This window comes from Vicugna pacos, chromosome 7, assembly GCF_048564905.1.
Source record: "Vicugna pacos chromosome 7, VicPac4, whole genome shotgun sequence".
NCBI lineage: Eukaryota > Metazoa > Chordata > Mammalia > Artiodactyla > Camelidae > Vicugna > Vicugna pacos.
In genome coordinates, this window is record NC_132993.1 from 29,101,905 (window position 1) to 29,120,257 (window position 18,353).

General features: G+C 32.7%; 2 protein-coding genes across 2 annotated transcripts in view; one reads left to right on the forward strand and one right to left on the reverse strand.

Annotated features, from left to right (window-relative positions):
- CFTR (CF transmembrane conductance regulator) overlaps positions 1-18,353 on the reverse strand; it is a 251,363-nt gene that overhangs the window by 203,152 nt on the left and 29,858 nt on the right. The gene's annotated exons all lie outside the window — the stretch shown is intronic.
- ASZ1 (ankyrin repeat, SAM and basic leucine zipper domain containing 1) overlaps positions 1-18,353 on the forward strand; it is a 51,176-nt gene that overhangs the window by 4,849 nt on the left and 27,974 nt on the right. Inside the window, exon 4 of the mRNA XM_006217173.4 lies at positions 1,415-1,526. Within this exon, the coding sequence (XP_006217235.1) occupies positions 1,415-1,526 (112 nt within the window). The remainder of the gene's footprint in view (positions 1-1,414; positions 1,527-18,353) is intronic.

Below are 18,353 nucleotides of genomic sequence, written 5' to 3' on the forward strand. Positions count from 1 at the left end.
AGCTGATAATTTAGTTGCTTGAAAATCAATCTTTGGAATTTACAACTCAACTGTGAATTGTATCACTTAAAATTGTTTCAAAAATATTTATTAAATCCAGTTGTTTCTGTGTTTGTTACTAAATAATTTCTACCAGTAGTGCTTTAGTTGCTTTTGAAGAATTAGAGTATATGTGCAAATTCTTAATTATTCTATTGAATTACTGATTATTTTTAACATTTCTAATAGATAATTAAATTCATTTCATAATTCAGGTATAGGTTTCATTTTAGAATTAATTTACATATTAATTTTGTACTACACTAGATATTTGTAAAGCCATTTCTATTCTGTTTTCTCATTTATATATTTTATATAAATTCCTGTCTTACCTAGTTTTATGTTTAATTTGCTGCTGTGATAGGTTTTTCTTTTTTATTATGTCATTTAAAAATATTATCAATGAAAGCTATACTTAGGAATGAGATTTTTGAAAGTGTATAAGATATTCTGCTCAAAAAATGGATTAATAGTTTTTTCTCTGCTTCTTATAATCAGAAGAATACTTTATAGTTATAAAATACTCTTATCTCTTTCCCAGCATGTTCACATAGATTCTTTTATGTATCCCACAATGGCCCCAGTCATGTAGAGGGCAGACATTAGCTTCTTATCTATAAATTAGGTCTACTAAGATATCACTGAAGTCAGTTTATGAGTGGCAGAACTGGGACCATAATCTATATTTCTATGTTTAGTCAGTATTGAACCACTAAATAAACCATGGCTGCATGACCTATTTTTAATTCCCCATTTCTTACTTGAGAATTGTTTTTTGTTTTGTTTTGTTTTTTAATTTTCTCTGATCTCTGTTGATGCCGGAGGAGCCAAGGGAAGAAGAGTTTTAGGAAATGGGATGAGCTGAGAGGTCAAGTAGAAAAGGCCTAAAAAGAAACCAATAAATGTGGCAGTTAGGACGTCTTCAGTAGGATGGTTTGGGCATAAGCCAGGTTTGTGTGAGATGTCAAATGAGTGAGAAGTAAAGAAGTGAATCAGAGAATATCGATCATTGTTTCTTAGCCATGTGGTCAAGTTGAATTTTGATCAACCAAAAACTATTCAACTCTAGGCAGTATCTCTGCACAGAGTCCATGTTCTGAACCACTTTTCTGTTCTCTTGAAGAAATGAGACTAGGGAAAAGAAGTTAAGAAATGAGTTGTAGATATACTTTGGAAATTAAGACAATTCATTCCTGATCTCATTTTTAGGGGGAAGGAAGACAAAATTATCTGCTAAGAACAAGAGATATGGGAATAGGTTATAGAATTCTAAGAATGCAGTAAATAATTAGAATCTTTTGAATAGTGAAAGAAGTCAATTAGCTACACTCTGTGATGTGATGTGGGGTTTTCCTCACTTTTCTTTTCACTATAGATAAGCAGACTATTTTGATAACTGCATGTTCTGCTCGTGGCTCTGAAGAACAGATTTTGAAGTGTGTAGAGCTGCTACTTTCAAGAAATGCTGATCCAAATGTTGCTTGTAGGTAAGAAGCTTAGTATTTGTTTAAAAATGATGAAGATACTTTTCTTTGATTATCAGCCTGTTAAACATTTAACAGCATGTGGGTTTTTTTTTTTTAAATCATGAGCAATGTGTGTTTACTTAGCCATGTAGCTGATGAATGAAAATACGTCATAACATCATGGTTACTATTGTATAAGATTATCAGAGGAAGCACTTATCATCAAAGTAGTCTTGCAACTTTTAATTTTTAGAGGAATTTCCTAAGAAGTTTAAATGACAAGGAAAGTGGGATAAAAAATTGTATCATTTTCCTTTGAATTACACACTCAAAAGAATATGATGATTGAGCTATAACAGCAAAGCCTCTTTGCTTAGTATTCTTTCTGTGTAACACTAGAAATTGTTTCCCCACTAAACAATTTTACACAAACAATAAGCATTCCAGAATAATATACCAATTAAGGCTTTTCCTACGGCTTTTCCAATTAACTATCCATTTTCCTGAGACTTTTCCAATTAACTATGTTATAGCATGTATTAATAGTGTCTAGATACATAGAAGATGAGATATATCTTGCATCTGTTAAAATTTCAGTAATTTAAAAAAATGATTCAGATTGCTTAAAATTTCTATCATTGACTTCCTTCTTGTCTGGCTTCATCTTCCTGTTAAATCTCTTTCTCCTTTGTTTAACCTTCAAAATGAAGCAAATGGGAGGTAGCCCATCCAACAGAAATATGTCTAGTGTAAACAGAATTATTATTTATAATTCATTAATTCAAATAATAATGGTCTAATGCCTGGTATATAGAAATAACTAGGCTTGACTCTGGAAGGTTTTTGTTTTCTAGTTTAGCTTAGTTTCTTGACCTGTACAGCCTTGGGAGGTACTATACAGCTTTAGATGAGTCCCAGATATTTCTGACATGCAGAGATTTTGATTTAGTAGAATGGTTCAAGTAGGGTCTGTTTGGTTCCCCAGTGGATAGTTAGCAGTGTCTGGAGACAGTTTTTGATTGTCACATCTGGGAGATGCTACTGGCATCTAATGGGTGGAGGCCAGGGATGCTACTAAACATCCTGCCGTACATAGGACAACCCCTCAAAACAGAGAATTGCCCATCCTAGAATGTCTGAAGTGCCAAGGTTGAAAAATCTAGTGTGAGAAAAGTTAAAGCTTATAGAGTGGATAATCAGTATTTAAGAAATAAGAATTTAAAAAGAACTGGGAAAGAAACACCTGTAGATTCCTAGAAAATCAGTTTTGTCGTTTGTAGTATAATCCCTAGTTAGGTATAACTTTTGAATCTGATTGTACCTTGGAATTGGGAACTCCAGGATACCTTGCTGAAGTAAACTTCAACGGGTGTTATAATTTTGATTTTGTATTTTCAGAAGTGGCTTATGATAGGACTTGCCTCTCTGGATTAATTGGAAGATTATTTTTTGTTGGTGCTCTTCAATTTTTTTAACTACATCTACAGATAATATAGATACTGAAGACTTTTACCTTCCCAGTCATTTGCTATCTTGTAAACAATCTGAAAGAGAAGTCAAGTAAGCTAGTGTTATAAATTCTATTCTGTTTCCTTAAGAAATAGGTGTCCTTTAGATACATAGGAAATATTTGGGAAAGAAACATATTTCACTTGAATTAAAATAATACCAGGTTAGCATCTCAAGCTAAAACTATAAGGCAGCCACACAATTTCAAAACTGAAAACCTTAGAAAACTTAATGAATTAGATAGAATATAAGATTTAGATTGGTATGTACTCAACTAAAATAGAGAATTTTACAGCACGGCTGAAGAAAAGAGCAGTCTGCATCTAATTAACAAATGTGAGAAAATACCTGAAAAAACAAACTATTCAACTGCTTTTATTTTAATGCTCAAAGCATAAAGCAATAAAATGATTGAATTGTGTTTTCTTGCAGAAAATGAAGTTCTTGGTAGAGCTAAAAAGAGAGTAAGTCGTGGCAAGCAATGTTTGAGGCTTCAAATTTTATAAGGATAGAGTTAATGGACATGTAGGGATAGCACGCTGGCAGTCTGAAAGAAACAATCTTAGGACACAGGAGAGAGCCATGAGATTTGGGGGAATTTTATAGATAATTCATTAGCAGGGGCAGAAACTGAAACCTATTAGAAGATTGAGAGTTTGAGGTGCATGTAAAAATGCCAGAACATACAAGGGATACATGAAGGAACTACTATTCAGATGTAAAAGAAAAAAAGATGTTTAAATGAATTTACCCTCAAGAGGCTGATGTAGCCTCTTGTTGAACAGTTCTTGTGCTGAGAAAAATTACCTCTCAAGAAAAAGAGCATGGGGAAAAGAGTCAGCTGTGAAACGCAAATGGATAGTTTTTGTGAAAGCTTGATGGTTATATATATGCCAATTGCGAAGGACGTTGACTTGTAACTACTTTTTTTTTTAACTAAAATGAAATCAGTAGTCATGCTTCATAAAGTGAAAGTAATAGAAAAGTCTTAAGAGATCACCTCTAAGCTAGAAGACAAGTAGCAGTTTCGATGTATGAAGTAGCATCGTAACCCTTCTGTGTTCTATGGACATAACTCAAAAGACGGGGTATTTGTTTATAATATGGAAAAAAGAAAAGGAGGGTTTACCTGTTTTAGAAGCAGGAAGATAATTATAGGTCCTATAATGGAAGTAAATCACTTAAATCAAATATACCACTTGGTTCTGTTTGCACTAAAAGTGAATAGAAGAATAAAAATTATGAGGAAACTACTGAATTTCCTATACTTAATTAGAGGTCTTGCTGAACGGTTTGGAGGAAGCTCTTTCATAGTTTAAAATTTTTTTATTGTGTATAATTTATGTACTATGAAGTATTCAGATTTTCATTGTACAGTTGGATCAGTTTTGACAAATGCATACATTCGTATAACTCACACCCCAAGACAGAACATTTCTGTCATACAAAAATGTTCCTTCATGCCATTCCCCAGGGCTCTGGAACTTATTTCTATCACTATTATCTTCTGCTATTCTAAAATGCTATATAAATATAATGATACAGAATTTTTGTGTATGTCTGATTTTTTTCACTCAGGATGATTTTTTAAGATTCATCCATGTTGTGTGTATCAAAAATGTGTTATTTTTTATTGCTGAGTAGTTTTCCATTGTATGGATATTTTGTACTGATTTAAAGAGGTGTGACAGAGTCTTTATGGTCTGACAAAAATAACTGACCCAATAAGGCAGAACAGTGATTGGCTTGGAAATTGAAAGAAAAGACAGAGCATATATTAAGAAGCTGTAAAATTGTTAGAATACTTGAGTAGGCATATTTGAAAGCATGTTATGGCTTGCTCTGTGCTAAGGCAGCATTGAGTGCTGACAACATAGTGCTTGTTTCTCTGTCCCTAGGGCTCCTGGTAGTAAGTCCAAGCACTTCTGGCTAGTCCCTTAGCTTGTCTTCCACAGTGTTTTTCATTTCACTTTCTTGAATCCTCTCCAGATTCCTATGTCTTTTCCTCTAAAGTTTTCATAAAACTATTAAGTCCTGCCTGCCCCCTTTCCTCCCTTCCCCAACCCTCTTTTCTTCTTTTCTTTAAATTTTTTTATTGTCGTAAAATGTCTGTAACATGAAATTTGCCAATTTAACCATTTTTAGGTGCACAATTTAGTGTATTTTTTACTGTAAACTTTTGCCCCAGGTGTCTGAGGCTTGCAGTCTTTTTGAGCAATGCTCACTTTTCTAGCCTGAGTTCTGAGTTAAGCTAAAAGTCTTGTGTCAGTTCTCCATATAGCTGTGACTGTCTGCTTCTTTGTTTTACCTACTGAATGCTTATTGGTGTTTGTTGTTTGATTTGCTCAGCAAGTCATTTGTATATGTGTGCTGAACATCAGTATCACTAATTGCTCTTAACATCGTTTTAAGCTTTTCTTTTACTTCTCTAGTCATTCTAGTTCATTGTTATGGTGAACATTTAATAATACTCAGATTTATTAGAAAAGGATTATTTAAAAGAGCGACTCTCATCTGCTTTGAAGTTTTATGTTGTTCACAAACTTTTTATGTAAGTAGGCTTTTCAAATCTGTTAATACATTTGATTCCTAGATGTTCATGTATTTTGGCTAAATTTCCTTAGTTTCTTCCAACATTTCTCTGTTTCATCTTGAAAATAGCTAATGAAAAAAATCCATTTAATGTAGTAGGTATCATTAAGGTATCTCCATCTGCCGTGTCAAGCATTATGACAAGCTTCTTCTAAATTTTGGGTGCCTCAGTTCTGGAGAAGCCTCATCCATTATCCCTACAAATATGACCTCTGCCCTGTTCTTTCCTCTCTTTCTGGGTCTCTGATTGTCTATCTGTTAGACCTTCTCACTGTATCCACAAAGTCTGCCTTCTTTATTATCCATCTTTTTCTTTCACCATACCACATTGTGGATAATAGCATCTAATCCGCCTTCTAGGTCACTGAGTCTCACTTCACTTGTTTCTAATGTATTGTTAAACTCGTCAATTGAGTTCATAATTTCAGTTACTTTTTTTATTTCTAGAAATTCTGTTTGATTCTTTTTAAAATAGGCAGTGTTACTTTTTATATCTTTTCCTCCCTCAAAATATTTTCAAACTCTAAATCAAAACTTCTTTAATATGGTAAACTTACAGTCTGGATGTAACAGTTATAGTATCTGAGATCTTTGTGGGTTTGTTTCTGTTAGCAGTAGTATCTCATGCTTCTTACTCATGATGAGGTGCTAGTCACTAGATATTAAAACTTACTTGTAGAAATAATATGAGGCTACAGTGATCCAGCAGAGAGGGTTTTGTGTATTTCTTAAAGGTGACCTATCAGTCCAGGACTCATGTAATCTAAGTTCAGGAGCTGAAGTTTCCTGAACCATTTTGCTGGTATAAACCTAAATAGCTGGTTTATTTCTGGTTCGTCCTTACCCTGAAGGTGTAGCCCTTAGAATCTCAGCTTAATGTCTCTTGAGTATGGCTTAGTAAACTCTACCTTGTATAGACCTAGTGCTTTGAATTTTGTTTCTTCAAGTTCAAAGCCACAGCTCAATTTTGCATTGGGTTCTGATGAACTGGCAAATGCCCTCAAGGCAAAAGCAACCATGACTGCTGAATTTATTTACCTCTTTGGTTTTGCCATCTAGATTTTGGTTCAGTAGTTCTTTGATATCTTTTTAGTTCTTCCGTCTTTAAGAAATTTAACATTTTTTTCATCTAGCTATTTTAAATGCCTTCACAATTTTGATCCAAAGTTTACCATTACTGGAAGTAGAAGTTGGCATCTTCTAAATTTTTAACTGTTTTTTATTTATATATCTTCTGTTATCTCTCGTTATATTCCATGCAGACTTTTTTTATCTTGTTGAAAACAGCATTGATTTATTATTTAATGATCAGTTAAATATTAGTACATATAGATCTACCTTATTGTCTTACTATTTTGTCTTAATTTTAAAAATTCCCTTTATTTTCTCTCCTGTGGAGCTAATGGGGAAAAAAACCTGACAACTTGAAAGCCATTTTTAAATTGACACAAATCATATTTTATGTTTCTCTTGGATCGTGCCACTGACAATACCTAGTGTACTGTGTCTTGCAAATACAGGAATTTAATATTTATTTATTCTGGCTTTAGAATTTGTTTCTGGGATTAGGTTTTTTGTTTGGTTTTTAAATGAAACATTTATTCAGCATTTTCTGTATACAGGCACTGTGTTAATTGCTCTTAAATATATCGTGTAACATAATCCTTACTGCTCAATGGTAGATGGTATGTTATTTTTAAAAAACAGAAGGTTGGCACTCAAGTATTTAAGCCTTTGAATGTAGCAAAGGTTTGATAAGGGAATTTATGAGTTTAACATGAACCATTGGAATGTTATTTATATTCCCCATCTTGTCTATGTTTAGGATTTTTCAACATAGCCAGTTTAAACAGCATGCCTTTTCTAATTGTGGTAGAAACATGTGTTAAATTGCCTTATATTTTGGGGGTTTTTCCTCTTTGCCTAAATTATTTAGGTTCTTAAATTTTTACTTAAAAAGTCCACAAGTCACAAAGAGAAGTATGTGAATAGAAAAATATTACCGCTTTAATTCAGCGTAATCATATTTAGCTCTGAAAACAAGGTTGCCTATAACTAAATTAATTGGAACTTGGCAGTTGTGGCATCATATGGACTTATCATACCTTATCTCTTGTATTGATAATGCAGTAACAGATGATACTATAAATTATTATAGTCGAAAAGGTCCATATTAGACTACTAGGAAACAGGATAAAATTTGAAATTCTCTTCAATCTAGACTTAAATTTGCAGTTGACATTTTCTTATTGGAATAATAATAAGCCTTTAAATATATATATATAATTAACATTTCTCTTTTTAGAAACAGTATGCTAAAACACTTTCTTATGTTAAAAAAGATATATTTTCTTTACATTTAAAAGGCAGTTTTCCTGGCAGAAGAATTTGTATATTCAGATTGCTTAATCATGAGATAAGGGTTTTGTAAAATATTATGGCATTTTAATTTCAGTAGATGTTTTATTACCATTGATAAGACAGCACACATTAACTAATGTCCAAGGTTTTGACGTAATCATGTGCTTGTTAACTTGCTGAATGTTATTACCTGTTTTAATAAATAGGAAATACTCTGGGGAAAATGCTGCTTTCTTTATCACAATGTAAATTTAGTTGTAAATGTCACTGGAATAGTTTGGTAGATTGAGGTGTAATTTTCGATTACAGTATTAACTTGTTTTCCAGTAATGATGTGACGTATCTTTGCTCTGAAAACACAAGCTGAAGTCACAAAAATATTTTCAGAAAATAAATTTTAAATAGCTTATTTAGAAAACATTACTAGAAATGGTTATTTTGTGATTTTTTCTTTTTTAAAAAAATAGATTGGCTGTCCATAGCCTACGCTTATCTTTTTATTTACTTATCTTTTCTTTATCTGCATGTAGGAGCTGATCTTATCTTTGTCATCAGTTTCACGTGTATGCAAACTGCGACAGATATCTTAGTGTTTACCTTGCATAGATAGGGCATAGCATTAATACTGCTATTAAATGTAGAAATCTGCTTGGTCCCTCTGAAAGCACAGAATGGAGAGGATAGAGGTGAGAAAAGCTAGATGATGAAAGCCCTTGACATAAAACACATGCTCAGAAACCAAGACTTTAAAAAAAAAAACCAGAAACAAAAACCTTTTAATTTCTGACTTTGTCTTATTTGTGTCTGGCACCAGTGGTAAATTGTGTGCTGCCTGCTAAAGCTTCTACCTGAAGAGACCCATGCCATTTCTTCTATTTAATTGTGGCCACAAGGTCATATCTAAGTTCAAGGGAGTGAGGAAGTACAGTCTTACTGTGTTCACAGAAGGTGAATCAGCAATATTGGGTGGACAGCCCTGATGATTTACCATGTCACCCTAAATGTATTTTCTTCATGGCCACAATTCCTTTTTACTGTATGCTTAAAGCAGTAGTTAATTTTGAATTTTGAACATAAATTTGTACCAAGAAAAATTGGTATTTATCTCAAACTTTTCCTTTCCCTTTTATATATAATTTGCCTTAATTTGCTCTTTCTTTGTAATGTCTGTTAGATTTATTGCACTTTTGATATTTATAATCCCACCTTAGAGGTGACTTTAATAGTGTCCTAATTGATATTTACGACTGCACTATTTCTGTGCTTTAGTCAGGCCTATATGCTGTTACCTGTAGAACACTCTTGCTTTTGTCTGTTAGGTGAACTCTAAAACTCTCCATAATTTGACACTACCTTATTCTTGCTACACCCTAATGTCTAACTTTTATTTCATTTATACAGTTTCAATGATGTTCCTCACATACATAGTCATTCCTCCTTCTATGTATTTGCTTTGTTATTCTTCAATTTGGAATATTCTCTTCTCCCCTCCTGTACATTCAAATTATGCCTTCAAGGGCCAGATTAATTGTCTACTAAGCTTCTTTATGTTATTACAACCCACAAGAGTGCTTTTGGTTCATAAGCTGTGATTTTGGGGTTGGTAATTATCTTGTTTAGCACATTTTTACACATCTCATACATCTCATATGTTGTTCTCTCATTGTTTCATGTATCAAAGTCTTGATTTTATTGTAGGCCCCTTGACTACCATGGCACCATATGTATTTTTCAACTTCTTCACAATTCTTTCATGTGGTATTTATCAAATTTGTGTTGAATTTAATAGATTTGATATAGAATGATCATTTGTCTAGTTGATTTATAAAACTTAACTGAAACATATCACTTGTAAAATAACTATTAATCCATTTATACCATAGAAAGTGTGAAGCATGACTTATTCTTTTAGAAATCTTAGAGGCTCAGTTTCTTCTGTCATTGGGAGATATGATACCTAGCTAGCTAGCAGGATGGCTGTGAGAATTAAAACAACATAATGAATATGAAAGTACTTATCATGCTGCCATTTCATGGTACTGGTGCTTACCAAATGCTAAGTTTAATTGGTAACATTTCAGGTGTTATGCTATGAGAGCTGTGATTTCTAAACTGCTCATTTCTGATTGATTTATAAAACTAGACTAATAAGTATATTGCTACTTTTCTTTAAACATTATCATTTTAATAAACTATATATAAATGCATAAGTATATTAATTATTATCTGTTGCTGTGACTGAACATTAAAATGATTATTTATTTCAATATGAAAAAAATATGGATTGTTATTGTGGTGGGTCAGGAATAAATGAGTGTTGGCATGTGGAAAGAATGGATATAAGCCATCCTTTCCGGTAGCTTAGCAAGAGAGAGAGAGAGGAGATAAAGGACGTTGTCTAAGTGGGAATGTCAAGTACATTATTGACTTAAACAGTCTTTCAGCTCTGTTCTAACTGCTGCAATAATGAATTTTTAAAGTTAATCTGGAGGTTGCCTAACACTCCTCAAAAAGATTACCCAGGTAGTGAATGTAATTATTTCAAATGCTTTGTAATTAGAAATTATAATCCATTTTCTTCAGAAGTTTCTCTTTGAACTTTGGTATTGATTAGGCTTAGGTCACAAGATACATTTTCACAAAAAATAATTTGAAATAAAAACCAACCATATTTCATTTATTATGACACATTCTCCCCACATTAGCATCTCTGAAATTGGTATGCCTCTGAAAATTAAGAATGTCTTAGATCCAGTGGAATATAGTAATTTGTTACCTATTTTGGTAGTTTTGTCTTAGTTTGTACATTTTGTATTCAGGAATGTCCAGTGGTACTGGAAGTCCTGGGAGAACTGAACAGAATGAAAAAAGAACATTTTAAACTTTCTTTCATGACTTCATAACTTTCAAAACTTAAAATTTTCTTCTAACTGAAATATACTCTATTTCAGCATTTTCCCACCAGAATACATTACTTTTGATGTATCATTGGTCTGTGTTAAGGATTTCAGAAGGATGATTACTAGTGCAAGTTAAGCATAAAATATAAAGAATTGATATATTTTCCATTATACTACCTTGTATGTGCATATAGATGATATTTTCATTAATAGAAAGCATAGTGCTACACTCCCTTACACCATACACAAAAATAAACTCAAAATGGATCAAAGACTTAAATATAAGACAAGATACAATAAACCTCCTAGAAGAAAATACAGGCAAAACATTATCTCACATACATCTCAAAAATATTCTCCTAGGGCAGTCTACCCAAGCAATAGAAATAAAAGCAAGCATAAACAAATGGGACCTAATTAAAACTTACAAGCTTCTGCACAGCAAAGGAAACCATAAGTAAAACAAAAAGACAACCTACAGAATGGGAGAAAATTTTTGCAAATGATGAAACCGACGAAGGTTTGATCTCCAGAATATATAAGCAGCTCATATGACTTAATAAGAAAAAAACAAACAACCCAATCCAAAAATGGGCAGAAAACCTAAACAAGCAATTCTTCAAGGAAGAAATACAAATGATCAATAGGCACATGAAAAAATGCTCAATATCACTAATTATCAGAGAAATGCAAATCAAAACTACAATCAGGTATCACCTCACACCAGTCAGAATGGCCATCATTCAAAAGTCCACAAATGACAAATGCTGGAGAGGCTGCGGAGAAGAGGGAACCCTCCTACACTGCTGGTGGGAATGCAGTTTGGTGCAGCCACTGTGGAAAACAGTATGGAGATTCCTCAAAAGACTAGGAGTAGACTTACCATATGACCCAGGAATCCCACTCCTGGGCATATATCCAGAAGTAACCCTACTTCAAAAAGACACCTGCACACCAATGTTCACAGTAGCACTGTTTACAATAGCCAAGACATGGAAACAGCCTAAATGTCCATCAACAGATGACTGGATAAAGAAGAGGTGGTATATTTATACAATGGAATACTATTCAGCCATAAAAAACGACAACATAACGCCATTTGCAACAACGTGGATGCTCCTGGAGAATGTCATTCTAAGTGAAGTAAGCCAAAAAGAGGAAGAAAAATACCATATGAGGTATCTCATATGTGGAATCTAAAAAAAAAAAGAAAGAAAAAAACATAAATACAAAACAGAAACAGACTAACAGACAGAATACAAACTTGTGGTTGTCAAGGGGGAGAGGGGTGGGAAGGGACAGACTAGGAGTTCAAAATTTGTAGATACTGACAGGCATATGCAGAATAGATAAACAAGATTATACTGTATAGCACAGGGAAATATATAGAAGATCTTGTGGTAGCTCACAGCAAAAAAAAAAAGTGACAATGAATATATGTATGTTCATGTATAACTGAAAAATTGTGCTCTACACTGAAATTTGACACAGCATTGTAAAATGACTATAACTCAATTTAAAAAATGTAAAAAAAAAAGCATTGTGCTAGAGTTACATTTCATTTTGGAAAATTTTCCCACATTCCAGTGTTATAGCAATAACCTCATGAATACATAGAAGTGAATCCATTCTTGCTGGGAAAGCTTAATATCTCTACTTAATACGTCTCTGTGGAACTGTGTAATTATTAGGAACTTTATTTAGTCAAGAATTTACTGGATTCAATATTGTGAAGATATTAATCTTTTATATTCATTGATACTTATTAAAGTTAATAGAAGACATTAAAAATTAAGAAAAACCATACAAAACTTATGCATATCAAAGCTATAATTCGTATAGTCTTTGAAAAGCCACATTTTGTCTAATGATTCTGATTTTGCTTTAAGTGTGTTTCAAATAAAGTAATACAATATTATTAAAGGCCCCTTTGTATCCTCTCCAGTTGTATTCACTTTTCTTCTTTGTTTCCCGGAGGCAACCAGTCTCATAATTTGTATGTATATTTCCTGCCCATATTAGATTTTATATATATATAATCATCCATCCACATATACATACATATAATAATCCATCCATTCATCTATCTGTAAATATTATATAGTACAATTTGGCATATTTTAAATTTCACTTTTTTGTTGAGATCTGATTTACAAAGTGGAATGCATAGATCTTAAGTGTACAGTTTGAATTATGATGAATATATACATCCATGTAGCTCACACCCTTTCAAAATATAGAACATTTTCCCACTACCCTAGGAAGTTCTCTCAGGTCCCTTCCACAACAATCCCCTAGAGGCAACCACTCTTACTTTTTTTCCTACCCAGGGTTAGTGTTTTAGTATATCATACATTATAAATTCTTACTATCTGAATTCTTTAACTCAGCATATTTTTAGATATGTCCATGTTTTATGTATTAGTAGTTCATTTCTTTTTATTGTTGGGAAATATTCCATGTATCAAGTTTTTTTTTATTGTCCTAGTTTTCTTTTTTTAATTAATTTCTAGCTTAATTCCACAGTTGTTAGAGGACACATTCTGTGTGATTTTAGATCTCGGAAATGTGTTGACTTTATGGCCTAGCCTATGGTCGGTTTTTGCAGATATTCCATATACACTAGAAAAGAATTTAATTTGGCAACAGTTGGGTGTAAATGGCCCATGTGTATTAAGTAGGCAACCTTTATTAGTTCTGTTGAGATCTATATGACTACTGATTTTTTTGCTTGCTTGCTCTACCAGTTACTGTGGCTGTGTATTTTGTTGAACTTACTCTTTTATGTCATAAGGCCACCATATTCCTGATGCATTGACTTTTTATTCTTATGAAGTGTGCTCCTCTGCATGTTTAGTAATTCTTTATTATAATTTACTGTCTAATATTAATATGGTTATATCAGCTTTCAGTGTTTGTATAATGTGTCTTTTTCCATCCTTTTCCTTTCAACCTTTCTATGTGTTTTTACTTAGAGTAAGCAACATATATATAGTTCTTTTTAAATCCAGGTTAATTAACAGTAGTTTCCTTTTAACTGGAATAGTTAGTCTGTTTGCATTTAGGGTACATACTGATATCTGTTCTATTTAATTAGTGCTCTTTGTTCTAAGATTGTTTTTAGATTAACCTTTTTATTATTCAGTTCCCTATCTTGCTAGTTATTCATTCTATTATTCTTTGAGTGGGTACTCTAGAGATTATAACATGTATTCTCTACTTCTTAGAGTCTTATAAATTAGTACCTTTACCAGTTCCTGGACAAGAGCATACTCTTAGAATATTTTAACTCCATTTGCTCACCCCACTCCTGCCTTTGTACCATTGTTGTTATATATTCCATTTTATTGTGCTATTTATAGCACAATATATGCTATATATATATAAACAATATAAATAATATGCTACTTATACCGTAGCTCACCTTCCTATTTCACTGTAATTTTGAAAGTATTTTCATTGAGCATAGATTTCTAGGTTAGAAGTTAAAGTTATTATTTTGTTATCTCCTGGCCTCCATCGTTTCTATTGAAAAGCCAGCTATTAGTTTTATTGTTGATTCTTTGGAGGTATTGTGTTTTAATCCTGTGGTTGTTTTTAAGATTTTCTGTTTGTCTCTTGTTTGGGGCAAATTTGCTGTAATATCCCAATAGTATAGGATAGTTTTCTTTGTATTTGTTCAGCTTGGAGTTCATAGAACTTGAATCTGTTATTTGATATATTTCATCATATTTCTTCAGATCCTGCTTTTGCCTCATTCTCCCTCTTCTCTCCTACGGGGATTTACCATCATTACACCCGTATCACTTATATCTCTTAACATTCTTTTCTTTATTTTCCATCATTTTTCCTCTCCATTTATTACAATAGTTTTCTGGGTATTTTCTCCTGGACTAACTTCTAGGTTACTAATCCTCTTCTGCTGTAGCTAATCTGCTATTAAACCCATCTATTACCTTCTTAACTTCAGTAATCCTATTTTTCAGTTTCAGAATTTCTGCTTGCCTCTTTTCCCCACTAAAATTCAGGTCTCTAATTAAATTTTTCCTTTGCCTGCTATTTTTTGGAACATATTAATCACACGTATTTTAAGGCATGTTTCTGATAACATGTATAGATTTGTTTTTACTATTTCTTCCTCTTTTCTTTTGGTCACTCGGTTCTGCCTCCTAGAATGCCTAGTAATTTTTAACTGAATACTGGATATTATGTACAAACATTTATGTATGTCTGTTTGCTTCCAGAAAATATTTAATTTTTCTCTTACTGGCAGTTATAACTTTGATGTAATCAGGGATGATAGTGGTCAAGGCTGGGCGTCAGATTTAATCTATTTCCACTATAGCCCTTCAGTGGTCTCATCTCAGACGTGGGTGTTTACTTGAGCTGCTCTCCCTTTGAGGGTCATGAATGCCAAGTTAGGTCTCCTCAGTTTTATAGGAATCTGGAAAGCCCTTCTTAGCTTTTCAGCCTCTTAGCAACTGGTTTGTAGTCTTTCCCCCTCCCTCCCCACATGTATTTTGTGTATTTTAAGAATTTGTAAATGCCTTTACTATAAAAGCCCAGCAGAAGATCCCTTCCCATCTCTGCAGGGCCACTTTTCTGCTGTGCCCTTTTTTCCAGACTATCCTGGAAGTTCTTGGTTGGTAGCCCATGACTCATTTTTGTGTCTCAAGCCTTACAAGAAGGCCTAGAGGTACTGCTTCTGTTTATGCCACCTGGGAATTGACAAACATCTCAAAAGAAAATGGTGGAGATTGTAGGACTCAATTCAGCAAATGCCTCTTTTCTCCCCAGGATCTTGACTTCTCATGTTCTAGCTGCCTTGGTTTTTCTACAATGCCTTCAAACATATTTTATATTTTATCAGCTTTTACAGCATTTGTTAGTGGAACTGTTGATCTAATAAAACTACTCTAATAGCTGGAAATGGATGTTCAGTTCACAGCATTTTATCACTTTCAGAATCTCCTTTAACATAGTTGTTTCATTAATCTCCCAGCTAAAGGCTGATTGTTTAAAGCACACTAAAAACAGTAGCAATGCTGAACTGTACAATAAAAAATGTGACATGAAGACAAACTAGCCATTCTTCCCATGGAACAGAGAAGTAATAAATACATCATTAAGAAGGTACATTTTTTTTTCCCTGTCAGATTGAGTTTTGCTTCTGCTTTTCCTTGTGTGCCCTCTAGTGGAGGTTTTGCTGAAATGAAATAACTAGAAAGTGAGATGAATAAATGGCTCTATCATTCAGGAAAAAAATGTAATTATGGTAACATAATATACATAAACTTTATTCTTTTTAACCAGCTCTCAATCATTAACAATTATAAATAATAACATTATTTATAATTATAAAATTATAAAAAATAACATTAACAATCTGAGGAAGTTTGGTAAATGAATTAAAAAACCAACTCAATATCACTAAATTCAACTGGGTTTTGTTAAACAATATATGTTAAGTACTAGGGGATACAAGATAAAAGATCCAGTCTCTGACTCTACTGGATTTGATAATATGGTAGGATAGGTTATAATGCTGAAGGCATTTACAACACAGCAAGATTAGAGATAGTAAATGGTGTCTCTAGGAATAGAAATTAGAATTTAACTGAAATGGAGATGACAAGTTGAAAGCTTCCCTGAAGTTTATCTTTTGAAGAATGAATAAGATTTAGCCAACTGAAGATGGTGGGAAAGTATATTCAGTGTAGCAGGAGGTGTATGTGCAGGCAGAGAAGGATGAGAGAGCACATTTCATTAGGCAGCTATAAGTTATGTAACCAGATCATATGATGTTAGAGTAGAAAATGAGTCAGAATTTGGCAGTGGCTAGATAATGACCTGTGGAATCCATGCTAAAATATATGAATTTCATCCTGAAGGCTATTGAACAACTTTAAGAATGAACATGTTAGTATTTTATAAAGGTTTTTCTGAAAGCGGTTTGAGGATGAATTGGAGCTAAGAGATCCAGTTAAAAAGCTTGCTCTTGCCAAAGCCAGGGACTCCATGTTTAGAATTGAAACTAATAAGTCATTCTGCCTGAATTTGAAAAACATTAGTTCCACTGTACTACAAGATAGTTTTAAAAATGTATTTTTATTAAAAATTCCAGTCGTAAAAGGTTCCTGTTAAATTTTTTTTAATATGTAACTTAGGAAGTGAAAAGTCTTGTTTTTCCCTATATTATAGTTGGTTGTGATATATTCTTGCAGAATTTCTTCCATGTGTTAGCATGTTTCTTTTGTTCCTTTGATTTTAAATGGGATTTTATGCAATATACTGTATTCTAATTGGCTTATATAACTAAAGAGTGTTTCCTGGACACTTTACCTGCCAGTATGTACAGCTGTAGTTCTTTCTTTATAATGGCTGCATAATATTCCACTCTATGGATATGTAACATTTTATTGAAGAACATCTGGATTGTTTTCAGTTTTTTAGTATTACAAAAACTGCTACAGTGAACATCTCAGGCAACTTGGGTAGGTTTTCTATAAAATACATTCCTAAAGTGGAGTTTGTGACTCAAAGATATATGTATATTTAGAATTGTGGTAACTGTTGCCAGTTTGTCTCCTGAAAAAGTGGAATCGTGTTATACTGCCTCCCACCGTATTTGAAAGAACCCATACAGTGATATCCCTAGATTTTCTGATGTTCTAAATTTTCCAATCTGATTTGTAAATAATACTTCATTTTAGTTTGCCTGCTTTTCAACAACATTTAATTGATTAGTCTTCCACATTTTTGTTAGTGGTTTATACATATTTCTTTTACCAATAATTGCCTTTGGTCTTTGCTATTTTTCTATTTAGTGGGTCCACATGTGTTTTATTGATTTATAAGACCTTTTTGCATATTGGATCTTTTAGCTTTTTATTGTTACATGTTTTGAAGATGCTGTTTCTACTTTGTTTTTTGTTTATGCTGTTTTTGGTGGTTGTTTTTTAATTTTTATGTTGTGATTTTTATCTGTCTTTTGAGAAAAGCTGTCATGAAGCCAACTTCCAAAAAAGTCCTGGACTGAGAGAGTTTAACAGTTCACTTCTTTTGAACTTCCAAGGAATAGATTACACTAATACAATTTGAATAGTTCCAGAGCATAAAAAAAAAAAGAGAGAGAGAAGCATTTCAGTTCTTTTTTATAAAGCAAACATAAATTCTGATTTTGAAATCCAGTAAAAAAAAGTATCCACCCCAACAAACTTTATAAATCAATCTCAATTATCAATATAAATACCAAAATCCCTTAATGAAATGTCACCAAAATGGATATTATCAGCAAAATAAACAAATAATATACAATGATGAAATGGGGTTCATGGCAAAATGGTTCACTATTAGAGAAATACACTTTATAAATAGGTAAAGAGATTTTTTTAAAGGGAGGTTATCATTATAATAGATGTCAGAAGGGCATTTTTATTGAAGTTAAAACCTTATTCCAACTTTTGTAATCTTAGTAAAATTTGAT